Source organism: Microcaecilia unicolor, chromosome 10, assembly GCF_901765095.1.
Source record: "Microcaecilia unicolor chromosome 10, aMicUni1.1, whole genome shotgun sequence".
NCBI classification, from domain to species: Eukaryota; Metazoa; Chordata; class Amphibia; order Gymnophiona; family Siphonopidae; genus Microcaecilia; species Microcaecilia unicolor.
Genome location: NC_044040.1, coordinates 17,708,993 through 17,724,030, shown reverse-complemented (window position 1 = coordinate 17,724,030; position 15,038 = coordinate 17,708,993). Strand labels below are relative to the sequence as shown.

At 49.4% G+C, this 15,038-nt stretch overlaps 1 protein-coding gene across 1 annotated transcript in view; it reads right to left on the bottom strand.

Moving 5' to 3' along the window:
- LOC115479334 (putative cation exchanger C521.04c) overlaps window positions 1–15,038 on the bottom strand; it is a gene marked incomplete at its 5' end in the record, with an annotated part of 107,400 nt that overhangs the window by 73,185 nt on the left and 19,177 nt on the right. Inside the window, 3 exon segments of the mRNA XM_030217208.1 lie at window positions 7,757–7,942; window positions 8,766–8,924; window positions 10,608–10,669. Of these exon segments, the coding sequence (XP_030073068.1) occupies window positions 7,757–7,942; window positions 8,766–8,924; window positions 10,608–10,669 (407 nt within the window).

The following is a 15,038-nucleotide window of genomic DNA, read 5'->3' as shown; positions in this document are numbered from 1 at the left end:
CAGCCAAACACAGTAAAAGCAGAAAAACGCTGCCGCATCAATGGAAATTGCAGCTGCAAGCAAAACAATGGCGGCCAAGCGCGCCAAAATGAGAAGAATAAAGTTCGGGGGAGAAAACCACTGACCAGACCGACGAAGAAGCAGGAAATCCGTGCCGCTGAAAAACAGATAACCTCCGATGTCGCACAAAACATGGTTTAGCCTCTGGCCCGACAGGAACCGTCAATACAGCTCCCAAGCTATACAGACCTGTCCAAGAGCGAGCACGCGCTTAACAGTTCGTGCCTCTTCTTCTTTTTTTTTTTTTTTTTACAACTACCGCCGCTAACAACGCCGGATAGCAGAGGAAAAATAATGAAGATAACAAAAAACCACCGATTAAAGTCACAGACGCTGACTTTTCATTTTTTTTTTTTTTTTTAAATAGCTCCGCCAGAAAAGAAAATAAAGACTCTTCAAACAGAATAAGACAGAAGAGCTACCTGCTCGTTATAAGCCTGGGGAAATCAAAAACTACTTCCTTTAAATTCCTTTCATTTGAATTAATTCTTTTAATTTTCTTTTACTTGATTTAATTCTTTAAAAACAGCTGCCTATTAAAAGTGGCTGCCTCTCCCAAAGACGGTACACCTTTCCAGAGAAAGGGACGGCCCTTCCCTGCTAAGCCAGGGAGATGGGGAGGAAGGGGGGTGGACTCGAGACACCCGAGTTTAACACCCCAGAGGCTGTCAAAGAAAGAAAAGAAACCCTGTCAAGCCTCTAATTACGATTCCAGGCACAGAAGAAGTATTATAAATATATCTGTAATATCTTATAGTGAAAAAGAGAGAGAGAGACTAATGGGCTCACTTCCTACCTGCTGAGAGACTGAGAAAATACTGAGGCTAAGGTCACATGGCCAGGGCTCCTATTGGCTCTCTAGAGTCAGAGTTTTTTCTCAGTCTCCACCTGCTGGTAGGCGGGCACAACCCAACAGTCCAATCCTGGTCCGGTCCGGAGGGATGCTAAGGAAGATTTTTTTTAGAGTTCCTGGGTGGTAGGTCTACAGTTGTATTTTGATATAAAGTTTTTGAGGCTCTCTTATTCAGAGATGGAAGAATTATGCCATTAATTACAAGACACATGAGACTAATCCTATGTTATTCTGGGATACAGCTAAGAAGTGAAATTATACCTTAAGTTAGCTTTAAGAAAATGCATGCCCAGGCAATAATACGCCTAGAACGTCAACTCTATCAGGCTCATCAGCTATATGGAATGCACCCTAGCTCACAGAACAGAATCCTTATTATCCAATTGGAACTTAATGAGTTGATCCATCAAAAGGAAAAAAAAAATCAGTATTATAAAGTTTCAGCCATATAGGGTATGATACATACCTGTAGCAGTTGTTCTCCGAGGACAGCAGGCTGATTGTTCTCACGACTGGGTTGACGTCCGCGGCAGCCCCCACCAACCGGAAAAAGCTTCGCGGGACGGTCGGCACGCAGGGCACGCCCACCGCGCATGCGCGGCCGTCTTCCCGCCCGTGCGCGACCGCTCCCGCCAGTTGAATGACAAGCAATAAAGTATGAAACACAACTCCAAAGGGGAGGAGGGAGGGAAGGTGAGAACAATCAGCCTGCTGTCCTCGGAGAACAACTGCTACAGGTATGTATCATACCCTTTCTCCGAGGACAAGCAGGCTGCTTGTTCTCACGACTGGGGTATCCCTAGCTCTCAGGCTCACTCAAAACAATAACCCAGGTCAATTTAACCTCGCAACGGCGAGGGTACAACAGAAATTGACCTACGAAGAACAACTAACTGAGAGTGCAGCCTGACCAGAATAAATTCGGGTCCTGGAGGGTGGAGTTGGATTTACACCCCAAACAGATTCTGCAGCACCGACTGCCCGAACCGACTGTCGCGTCGGGTATCCTGCTGGAGGCAGTAATGAGATGTGAATGTGTGGACAGATGACCACGTCGCAGCCTTGCAGATCTCTTCAATAGTGGCTGACTTCAAGTGGGCCACCGACGCTGCCATGGCTCTGACACTATGAGCCGTGACATGACCCTCAAGAGTCAGCCCAGCCTGGGCGTAAGTGAAGGAAATGCAATCTGCTAGCCAATTAGAGATGGTGCGTTTCCCGACAGCGACCCCTAGCCTGTTAGGGTCGAAAGAAATAAACAATTGGGCGGACTGTCTGTGGGGCTGTGTCCGCTCCAAGTAGAAGGCCAATGCTCTCTTGCAGTCCAATGTGTGCAACTGACGTTCAGCAGGGCGGGTATGCGGCCTGGGGAAGAATGTTGGCAAGACAATTGACTGGTTAAGATGGAACTCCGACACCACCTTCGGCAGGAACTTTGGGTGAGTGCGGAGCACTACTCTGTTGTGATGAAATTTGGTATATGGAGCATGAGCTACTAGGGCTTGAAGCTCACTGACCCTACGAGCTGAAGTAACTGCCACCAGGAAAATGACCTTCCAGGTCAAGTACTTCAGATGGCAGGTATTCAGTGGCTCAAAAGGAGGTTTCATCAGCTGGGTGAGGACGACGTTGAGATCCCATGACACAGTAGGAGGCTTGATAGGGGGCTTTGACAAAAGCAAGCCTCTCATGAATCGAACGACTAAAGGCTCTCCAGAGATGGCTTTACCTTCCACACGATAATGGTAAGCACTAATCGCACTAAGGTGATTCCTTACTGAGTTGGTCTTGAGGCCAGACTCTGATAAGTGCAGAAGGTATTCAAGCAGGTTCTGTGCAGGGCAAGAACGAGGTTCTAGGGCCATGCTCTCACACCACACGACAAACCTCCTCCACTTGAAAAAGTAACTCTTTTTAGTGGAATCCTTCCTAGAGGCAAGCAAGACCCGGGAGACACCCTCAGACAGACCCAACGCAGTGAAGTCTACGCCCTCAACATCCAGGCCGTGAGAGCCAGAGACTGAAGGTTGGGGTGCAGCAACGCTCCGTCGTTCTGCGAAATGAGAGTCGGAAAACACTCCAATCTCCACGGTTCTTCGGAGGACAACTCCAGAAGAAGAGGGAACCAGATCTGACGGGGCCAAAAGGGCGCTATCAGAATCATGGTGCCGCGGTCTTGCTTGAGCTTCAGTAAGGTCTTCCCCACCAAAGGTATGGGAGGATAAGCATACAGGAGGCCGGTCCCCCAATGGAGGAGAAAGGCATCCGACGCTAGCCTGCCGTGTGCCTGAAGTCTGGAACAGAACAGAGGCAGCTTGTGGTTGGTCTGAGAGGCGAAAAGGTCCACCGAGGGGGTGCCCCACGCTCGGAAGATCTTGCGTACCACTCTGGCATGGAGCGACCACTCGTGCGGTTGCATGACTCTGCTCAGTCTGTCGGCCAGACTGTTGTTTACGCCTGCCAGGTATGTGGCTTGGAGGAGCATGCCGAACCGACACGCCCAACGCCACATCCCGACGGCCTCCTGGCACAGGGGGCGAGATCCGGTGCCCCCCTGCTTGTTGACGTAATACATTGCAACCTGATTGTCTGTCCGAATTTGGATAATTTGACAGGACAGCCGATCTCTGAAAGCCTTCAGTGCGTTCCAGATCGCTCGGAGCTCCAGGAGGTTGATCTGCAGATCCTTTTCCTGGAGGGACCACAGACCCTGAGTGTGGAGCCCATCGACATGGGCTCCCCACCCCAGGCGAGATGCATCCGTCGTCAGCACTTTCGTGGGCTGCGGAACTTGGAATGGACGTCCCAGGGTCAAATTGGTCCGGATGGTCCACCAGAGCAGTGAAGTGCGACAACTGGTGGAGAGGCGGATGACATCTTCTAGATTCCCGGTGGCTTGGAACCACTGGGAAGCTAGGGTCCATTGAGCAGATCTCATGTGAAGACGAGCCATGGGAGTCACATGAACTGTGGAGGCCATATGACCCAGAAGTCTCAACATCTGCCGAGCTGTGATCTGCTGAGACGCTCTGGTCTGCGAAGCCAGGGCCAAGAGATTGGTGGCCCTCGCTTCGGGAAGGTAGGCCTGAGCCGTCTGGGAATTCAGCAGCGCTCCTATGAATTCCAGAGACTGAGTTGGCTGGAGATGGGACTTTGGGTAATTTATCACAAACCCCAGCAGCTCCAGAAGTTGAATAGTGCACTGCATGGACCGGAGGGCTCCTGCCTCCGAGGTGTTCTTGACCAGCCAATCGTCGAGATATGGGAACACGTGCACTCCCAGCTTGCGTAGGTAGGCCGCTACCACCACGAGGCACTTTGTAAACACTCGTGGGGCAGAGGCGAGCCCAAAGGGCAGCACACAATACTGAAAGTGCCGTGCGCCCAGGCGGAATCTGAGATACTGTCTGTGAGCTGGCAGTATCGGGATGTGAGTGTATGCGTCCTTTAAATCCAGGGAACATAGCCAATCGTTTTTCTGAATCATTGGCAGAAGGGTGCCCAAGGAAAGCATCCTGAACTTTTCTTTGACCAGGAATTTGTTCAGGCCTCTCAGGTCTAGGATGGGACGCATCCCCCCTGTTTTCTTTTCCACAAGGAAGTACCTGGAATAGAATCCCTGCCCTTCCTGCCCGGGTGGTACGGGCTCGACCGCATTGGCGCTGAGAAGGGCGGAGAGTTCCTCTGCAAGTACCTGCTTGTGATGGGAGCTGAAAGACTGAGCTCCTGGAGGACAATTTGGAGGCAGGGAGGCCAAATTCAGGGCGTATCCGCACCGCACTATTTGGAGAACCCACTGGTCGGAGGTTATGAGAGGCCACCTTTGGTGAAAAAATTTTAACCTCCCTCCGACCGGCAGATCGTCCGGTACGGACACTTGTAGGGCGGCTATGTTCCCGTGGATCCAGTCAAAAGCCCGTCCCCGGCTTTTGCTGTGGAGGCGCAGGGGGCTGCTTAGGCGCACGCTGTTGACGAGAACGAGCGCGCTGGGGCTGTCCCTGTGCCTGACGAGGCCTTCGGGCCGGCTGGTTGTACCTACGCTTTGCAAAAGAATAGGGTGCAGCCTGCCGTGCCCGGGAAAAACGCCCACCCGTGGGGGCGGGTGCTGAAGGCGCCCGGTGGGAGAGCTTGTCGAGAGCGGTTTCCCGCTGATGCAGTTGGTCCACCATCTGCTCGACCTTCTCACCGAAAATGTTATCCCCCCGGCAAGGGACGTCGGCCAGTCTCTGCTGGGTGCGGTTGTCCAGGTCAGAGGCACGCAGCCATGAGAGCCTGCGCATCACTATACCTTGGGCCGCAGCACGAGATGCCACGTCACAGGTGTCAAAAATCCCCCTGGACAGGAACTTTCTGCACGCCTTCAGCTGCCTGACCACCTCCTGATAAGGCCTGGACTGCTCCGGCGGGAGCTTATCGACCAGGTCCGCCAGCTGTTGCACATTGGTCCGCATGTGGATGCTCATATAGAGCAGGTACGATTGGATGCGGGTCACGAGCATGGAGGACTGGTAGGCCTTCCTCCCAAATGAGTCCAGAGTGCGAGACTCCCGCCCCGGGGGCGCCGAGGCGGTATCCCTCGAACTCCGTGCCCTCTTGAGAGCAGAATCCACGACCGCTGAGTCATGGGGCAACTGGGGCCGCATGAGCTCTGGGTCAGAGTGGATCCTGTACTGGGACTCTGCTTTCTTGGGAATGGTGGGATTAGTTAATGGTCGCACCCAGTTCCGGAGCAGCGTCTCCTTCAGGACATTGTGCAGCGGTACCGTGGAGGACTCTCTAGGTGGTGATGGATAGTCGAGGACCTCGAGCATCTCGGCCCTCGGCTCTTCCACAGAGACCACGGGAAAGGGAATGCTTATAGACATATCCCGCACAAAGGAGGCAAAGGAGAGACTCTCAGGAGGTGAGAGCTTCCTCTCCGGTGACGGCGTGGGGTCCGAGGGAAGGCCCGTAGACTCCTCTGAGGAGAAATATCTCGGGTCCTCCTCTTCCCCCCACGAGTCCTCATCCTCGGTATCGGACATTAGCTCATGTAGCTGAGTCCGGTACCGGGCCCGGCTCGACGTCGAGGCACCGAGGCCTCGGTGTCGTCGAGCGGTGGACTCCCGCGCCGGCGGGGACGGAGCTCCCTCCATCGACGTCGACGGGGACTCCACCTGCGTGGCTGTCGAGACCGGCACCGCAAGCGGCGGCGGTGTCGACTGCCCCGGCGCCGGGCTAGAGCTCGCCGGCGCCACAGTCATCGGCGCCGAGGGCGCAAGCACCCCCGGCGCCGGCACAGCCTGGCGCATCAGCCCTTCCAGGAGCCCCGGAAGGATGGCTCTGAGGCACTCGTCCAGGCCCGCTGCCGAGAAAGGCGGTGGGGCCGGCAAGGGTGTCGGTGCCAGAAGCTGCTGGGGGCCAGGAGACGGCACCGAGGTGCCGGAACCCCGACGCGTTGGTACCTCCACCACCGACGGAGATCTCTCCTCTCTGTGATGACGCTTCGGCGTCGACACCTCTTCAGGCACCGAGGGCTCCCGGTGACGGCGCTTCTTGTCCTTCTTCCGGTGCACGTCACCGGTGCCGGAGGGCATGGAGGAGGAGGAGGTCGATCCCCCTCGGTCTCGAGGTACCGGGTCCGACAGGGTTCGGTCCCGTGGCTCACGAGTTGAGGGAGTGACCGGGGCCGACTGCCCACGCGGTCTCTCTACCCCACTCTCGCCGGCGGACCGGCGGGCCGACGGGACCTGTTCTCCTGGGGTCGCTGCCATCGGTGCCGATGTCTCGGGCATCGATACCGGTACCGAAGAACCGGCCTTCGATACCGATGCCGTCGAGGTCGACGTCGAGGGGCCGGCGCAAGTTCCAAAAAGACGGTCCCGCAGAACTTGCCTCGCAACCTGAGTCCGTTTCCGGAGACCGAGACACAAAGCACACGACTTGAGATTGTGCTCCGGCCCGAGGCACTGGAGGCACCAAGCGTGGGTGTCGGTCTGCGAGATCGGCCGGCCGCAGCGACCACACTTTTTAAATCCACTCGGGACCTTCGAGGACATCGACGGAAAAATCGCGTCGGCGAAGTCAAAGTCGGCAATGGTGGCTAAAATCACACCACGAAAATTGAAACCGACCGAGCGGCCACTAGGCCGCAACGAGGCGTCCCCGCTAGAAAGCGAGGGAAAAAGGAGGAGCGCGTGCTCCACACGCGCAAAATTCTTTTTTTTTTTTTTTTTTTTGGATAACAAACGAAACTGAAAGAAGAAGAGGCCAAAAAGGCCAAGAGCGACGACCCGCGTAAACGCGGTCGAAAATTCCGGCGGCTGAAACGAGAGAGTTGCAAAAACACGACTCTCTCAGTCGCGGGAAAAAAGTAACTGGCGGGAGCGGTCGCGCACGGGCGGGAAGACGGCCGCGCATGCGCGGTGGGCGTGCCCTGCGTGCCGACCGTCCCGCGAAGCTTTTTCCGGTTGGTGGGGGCTGCCGCGGACGTCAACCCAGTCGTGAGAACAAGCAGCCTGCTTGTCCTCGGAGAAGACTATGGTACGTAGTAGGGTACTTAAATGTAGTAGGAGAGCAATGACCTTACTTGAAATGCCTAGGATTATCTTTTCACCCTGTATGGTGGGGGTAGAGTTGGGTAGACAGATGACCTTTTCGCTGTAAATTTCAGGATTGAGTATGGTGGACAGAAAGGGATTATTAGAGCCCAAACCTCTTATTGTGGACTTTAATACTAGCCTTCATTTTTTTTTTCTTTTTAGATTTTACTATAAAACTCTTGTGTTAATTCAATATTATTTTATTAAGACATTCTTGAATTATTAAAGTTCAATAAATATAAAATCCAGTGCAGATAAATACCTTCCTCATCTGCTGTATGTATATGTGTTCTGGAGGCATAAGGAGAACAGTTGCTACAGTCCTGGCGCTCATCTTAGCAATGGGTATGAAGAACACCAGAATCCAGGAGAAAAAGCACACAAGGCTATGGATGACAGCAAGAGGAGGGAATCCCAGCAACAGCCAGACATACGTGCTGATGCGACACTGAAAGTGAAAACCAAGCATTGTGTGGGTGAAAGATGTACATCCTTCATTAACAGGATAAAATGGAAACTGATCATGGGGCCACAGTGAAGGGGCAATACATCTCAGAAGGGAGTGGGGGCTACAGTCACCCATTCTAGGAGAAAAACTAATGGATAACATAGTAACATAGTAGGTGACGGCAGAAAAAGACCTGCACGGTCCATCCAGTCTGCCCAACAAGACAACTCATGTGTGCTACTTTTGTGTATACCCTACTTTGATTTGTACCTGTGCTCTTCAGGGCACAGACCGTATAAGTCTGCCCAGCACTATCCCCGCCTCCCACCACCGGCTCTGGCACAGACCGTATAAGTCTGCCCAGCGCTATCCCTGCTTCCCAACCTCCAGTCCCGCCTCCCACCACTGGCTCTGGCACAGACCGTATAAGTCTGCCCCGCACTATCCCCGCCTCCCAACCTCCAGCCCCGCCTCCCACTACCGGCTCTGCTATCCACAAACAATGTCTAACTACAAACAATGTCACTTATTAGCATATAATCACACACAAACCAATGTGCATGGTTACAGACCGACCCGTCCCCAATAAGTACTACTGCTGCAGCAAAATGTACTTAATACATAAGATAGAACAAGACACAGTTGAATGTGTCAACTGTACTGTTAATACAACCAACAGTGCTTTGGGTAAAGATGTGACAAGTTACTTTACTCAGAACTGGGCTGAAAACAGCTTTCCTACATCTTTTTACTTCTACCCTTCCTCACAAAGAGTAGAGAGGTTAAGGTGAAATTAAGATCTGATCCAGACAGGATTACTTACCCAATACCTGACTCCACAGGATGATGAAGAGCCCTTCTGAAGATTGTAAGCATTCTCAAAGTTGGCAAGGAGAGGAGTCTTCTCCCTTAATTCATCTGCCTCTGGGATAGCCTCACATTTATTAAACCTCACACAGCACCTTCTATGAGCCACCCTACTCTAAAGAGAAAGATTCTTTTAGCAAAGAAATCTGATTACATAGTAACATAGTAGATGACGGCAGAAAAAGACCTGCACGGTCCATCCAGTCTGCCCAACAAGACAACTCATGTGTGCTACTTTTGTGTATACCCTACTTTGATTTGTATCTGTTCTCTTCAGGGCACAGACCGTATAAGTCTGCCCAGCACTATCCCCGCCTCCCAACCACCAGCCCCGCCTCCCACCTCCGGCTCTGGCACAGACCGTATAAGTCTGCCCAGCACTATCCCCGCCTCCCACCACCGGCTCTGGCACAGACCGTATAAGTCTGCCCAGCGCTATCCCTGCCTCCCAACCTCCAGTCCCGCCTCCCACCACTGGCTCTGGCACAGACCGTATAAGTCTGCCCCGCACTATCCCCGCCTCCCACTACCGGCTCTGCTATCCAATCTCGGTTGATGCATGTCCTCGGTTAAGCTCCTGAGGATCCTTTCCTTCTGAACAGGATTCCTCAGGAGCTAAAGGAATCAAACATTGTTTCCAAAGGCCAAGCCTTGCCTACCCTCACTGTTCACTGAGCAATGCACAGTACTAAAATGCTCACTGTTATACTCTCACAATCTGAAGCAACAGATTTTGTCCATAATGAGACACATTGTAAGATTAGCAGAACAAGAGATCATGCTGTTTCGCAATTTTACTTGGTATTTCCACAACAGCCTGGATAATTCTAAAACTGAAGGGGGGGGGGGGTGCACAAAAAACTTACACTATGTAAGGCACCTAACATTCACTCAGCTTTTGAAATACGGTCCAATGCATAAGGTAGTTTTTGGGTGGCTTTGCTCAACACAAGACTACTATTTAGCATTTCCATAGTGCTACAAAGCGTACACAGCGCTGCACAAACACAGAAGAAAGACAGTCCCTGCTCAAAGAGCTTACAATCTAATAGACTATATTTCAGGAAGCAGGTGAAAGCTTGGCTCTTCAACCAGGCCTTTAATGGAAGTAGTAAATGACACTGGCTGCACATACTATAGCAGGACATGTTTACCCACTCCTACCCTAGCTAAGAATGCTAAAGTGCCTTTCTGACCTCATTTGCAATTTTCTTTAAATTAATCTCCTTATTTTCTTACACCTGTTACTCTCTTATATGTTCAATCTTTGCTTATACTCTAGCCTGTCAATGAAAATATTTTATTATGTATTGTGTTGACACATACTTTGTCACACTTTCTATTGTTTGAATATTTTTACTGCTGTAATTGTCTATTGCTTATGTTTGACTTATTCTTGCTGTATACCTCCTTGAGTGAATTCCTTCAAAAAGGCAATAAATAAATCTTAATAAATAAGAAAGAGGTGGCTGAAATACGATATGAGTGGCAACAGGTCAGCAAGATAAACAGCTAACTTCATCGAAATTAGTCCACGGAAAAAGGCCCTGTAATAAGTGCACAGATTGACGGATGAACCGACAGTACATGCTCCTGCTCTAGTGAACGATGCCTTTGAAAACGCCACATACAGTCACTCCCAGGACATGCATCAAATTTCAACCTTCTGAAACAAGGTCTTATCTACTAAGCTCCCACATTCTTTAATAGGAAAAGGGGGGGGGAGAGAAAGAGAATAATTAAAAAAAAAAAAAAAATCAGGTCCCATCAAGCTATATGGCCTGTATGCGAGTTTTACCTTCTGAATCACTTTCCCAAAAGGCCAAAGGAAATAGCATGCAAGCTTCCAGCACAGCTTCCCTGTTAGAAAGAAAAACATTTATTGTGATTCACAACCTAAGAAAAAGACAGCCTAAAAATATTGTTTCAATACTAGAGATGAAGAACCAGTTGAAGTCTGGCTGAGCTCTGAAAATTAGAGGATGAAGGCAGAGACTCAGGGAACCCCTGCTTTATAAGGCTACTCATCAGGCTAGCTGGAGACAAAACATTATCTCTGCAAGAGCATAAAACAAAATGAAGGAGTTTTTAAAACAAGCTGAAATACATGGAGAAATTAGGTCGTACCTGCTAATTTGCTTTCCTTTAGTCCCTCCGGACTGGCCCAGAATGACTGATGGTTTGTGAACGTCTACCAGCAGGTGGAGACAGATAACACCGATTCTTAAGCGAGCCAATAAGACCCCTACTCAGCCCTGAAAGCCTCAGTATTCATGTAACAAAGCAAGAGGAAAGAAAGAAGCCTTATATCTGTGCACCCTCGGCTCCCACAGCCACCTATAGACAAAACAGTGCTGGCACCAGTTCAATAGTTTGACTACACTATACTGGGTCAGTTACACCAGTAGGGTACATATTTTGTAACCACCTATTATTTTTTTAAATTCTAAACAGCTCCCCAGAGACAAGAGTGAATGGAACGAGCAAAACCACAGACCAACTGACCAGAACGAATCAGATTCCACATAGGGATGGATGTGGGCTGATCCGAAAAGACTAAAAGGAAAGCAAATTAGCAGGTAGGACAATTTCTCCTTCCTTAGTATCCCTCCAGACCCAGAATTACTGATGGGAAGTACCAGAGCAGTAACATAGTAAATGATGGCAGATAAAGACCTGTACAGTCCAATCCAGTCTGCCCAACAAGATAAACTCATTTTACATGGTATGCAATACTTTATATGTATACCCAAGTTTGATTTGTCTTTGCCATTCTCAGGGCACAGACCGTAGAAATCTACCCAGCACTCTTCTTGTACTAAGTTCTGAAGTTAACGTCGAACCCCTTAAAATTTACACTCCAGCCCATCCCTATCCTGTCACGATCAGGGCGTAGACCATAGAAGTCTGCCCAGCACTGGTTTTGTTTCCCCAATTACCGGCGTCGCCACCTAATCTCCGCTAAGATTCCGCGGATCCATTCCTTCAAAACAGGATTCCTTTGTGTTTATCCCATGCATGTTTGAATTCCATTACATTTTCATCTCCAACACCTCCCGTGGCAGGGCACTCTTCTGCTCAGTGTGTGGCAACGGCTAAGCAAGCAAATAGAATGTTAGGTATTATTAGGAAAAAAATGGAAAATAATGCGGATGTTATAATGCCTTTGTATCATAGTAACATAGAAGATGACGGCAGAAAAAGACATGCACGGTCCATCCAGTCTGCCCAACAATATAAACTCATATGTGCTACTTTTTGTGTATACCTTACCTTGATTTGTATCTGCCATTTTCAGGGCACAGACCATAGAAGTCTTGCCCAGCACTAGCCCTGCCTCCCCCTACCGGCTCTGCCACCCAATCTCGGCTAAGCTTCTGAAGATCCATTCCTTCATGTTTATCCCACGCATGTTTGAATTCCGTTACCGTTTTCATTTCCACCACCTCCCGCGGGAGGTCATTCCAAGTATCCACCACTCTCTCCGTGAAAAAATACTTCCCGACATTTTTCTTGAGTCTGCCCCCCCTTCAATCTCATTTCATGTCCTCTAGTTCTACCGCCTTCCCATCTCCGGAAAAGGTTTCTTTGCTCCATGGTGTGACTGCACCTCAAATATTGTGTGTAGTTCTGGTCACATGTCAAAAAAAAAAAAAAAAAAGATATGGTGGAATTAGAAAAGGTACAGAGAAAGGTGATGAAAATGATAAAGGGGATGGGACTTCCCTATGAGGAAAGACTAAAGGGGTTAGGGCTCTTCAGCTTCGAGAAGAGACGGCTGAGAGGAGACAGGATAGCAGTTTATAAAATGAGTGGAATGGAACAGGTAAGACGTGAATCGATTTGTTTATTCTTTCCAAAAATACTAAGACTAGGGGACATACAATGAAGCTACAAAATAGTAAATTTAAAACGAATCGGAGAAAATATTTCTTCACTCAACATGTAATTAAACTCTGGAATTCTCCGCCAGAGAATGCAGTAAAAGCAGTTAGCTTATTGGGGTTTAAAAAAGGTTTGGATAGCTTTCTAAAAGAAAAGGCCATAAGCCATTATTAAAATTGGACTTGGGGAAAATCCACTGCTTATTTCTAGGATAAGCAGCATAAAATATATTGTAGTGTTTGGGGATCTTGTAGGTACTTGTGACCTGGATTGGCCACTTTTGGAAACAGGATGCTGGGCTTGATGGAGCTTTGGTCTGTCCCAGTATGGCAATACTTATGTACTGTCCCCTAAAAAGGTAACTTAAGATGCTGCTTGGATGCAGCTTCCGCTGCCCAGTGGTGAAATCATAACAAATGCCTAGCTATGACAGCCGAGGCCATCTCCTTGGAAGACCCTAACTAGATTATAGAGTCAGCTAGGTAAACTAATCCAGTCTCACAGCAAGGAATTCAAAGTCAGTCTGGGTACCTGTCAGCCAAGGAATCTGATGCCTGCTGTAGCCATGTAAGAACTACAGACTGCTGCCAAGACAGCAGAAACCTCAAAGGACAGCTTTAATATGGACAAGCTTCCTATCCTGGACATCCTTCAGGGCTATCACTCTCCATTGGAAAGGTAGTCTAAGTCACTGCAGCCACTAAAGAATCCACCTTTGGTAGCTTTACCTTATGCAGTTCCTCTGAAGCAATGGGAAAGGCGGGACGTAGTACGTGCCACCCTAAGGCTGGCATCTAGAGTAGACCACTGGGCTGAAATTAATTCCTGCATAGCCTCATGCACTGGAAAGTATTTGGGAGGCTATTTAGTGCTTCCCATCTTAGGATTAGTGGAAGCTAAAGCCTGAGGGTTGGGAAGAGAGATATTGAGAACTTCTAAAGCCCTAGTAATAAAAGATGGCAACTCTTCCTTATGGAAAACCCGCAACACTGTAGGGTCAGCAGCCTCTGATAATCTCACCCTCTTCCAGAAGCCACAGACAATGCCTCCTCTATCTCACCAACTGAGTGAGAGGGAGATGGAGGAGGAACTGTTTTCACCTCAAAAAGGATTGTCCAAATGCCTCCTCTTAGAAAAGTCCAGCAATGGTAGCTGAGAAACCTGCAGAGGCTCAAAGGTGTGGTTGGAGCACTTAAATAAGCCTGGTGCAGGAGGAGAATGAACTCCAAGGAGAAAAGCTCTAGACTGGAACCAGCAGACCCAGAAAAAGCTGTTGCAGCTGCCCCCAGATCAGACCCTGCAGTATGCATGACTTACTATTCCGATACAACCAAGCACTCACCCGCAGGAGAAAAATTGCGGGATTCCAACATGGCTGAGGTTACTGAAGGAGCAGTGCTGGGAAAATACCCGAATGTGCACCAAAAGATCCTCCATGTGGGAACCAGATAGCTCCGCTGTCCCTCACATGGCTTCCGATGCAAACAGGTGAAAAAACGGCTGCTGCACACTCCCAACGCTGCCCCAGGCTCCCCACAGCTGAAACAGTAGTAAAAGCCTCTGCCACAAAGGAAAAAAGCAAAGAAAAAACAACGAAAAGATTAAAAACCCCGACAGTGCAGGAAAGTGTAAAGATGTACTCAAACTGTGCAAACACTACCCGGTCAGCCCCTTTCCCTTAGAAGGCTAATAGATATGAACAGTGGCAGCAAGCCCCCTCCTAAAACAGCCATTGAAGTGGAACTTCTGCTCTCAACCCGTTTGCTGTCTTTACCTATTTTTTTTTTTTCTGAGAGGAAGAATAGGGAAGGACCTAGCATCACTTGGTGTACCCCTAGAGTAGGCTCCAAGGCAACCTAAACACCTCCAAGCTCAACTGAACCAGGAAACTGAGAATAGGAGCCACAACAGAAGAAACCAGGAGCTCATGAGAAACCATCCACTGCTTGCTGAGACAGAAATACTAACAAAGATACATACTGTCTTATAGGACAGAGTTCAGTGTTGTCTATCTCCTGCTGGTAGATGGTCATAACCCATAAGTTCCTGAATTCATCTGCTATTGATGAAAAGGAAGAATCTGCTTTTTTTTTTACCATGTATGAAACTTGGGGAGCAATACACAAACTGTACATCAGAAGCAGCTCAGAATTCTTGCTCTCCCACCTTATCCACTGTAACAGGATCTTAATAGTAGTAAAAGATTAAAGAATTTTCTTGTGATTTCTAGGTGAAAGAGTCCTCCCAGAGACAGATTCAGACAGAATACACTGGAGATAACTATTCTGGCCAAGAACAGGTGACCTCCAACTGCTCCAGCCCAACCATCGTACCATTTTTAAAA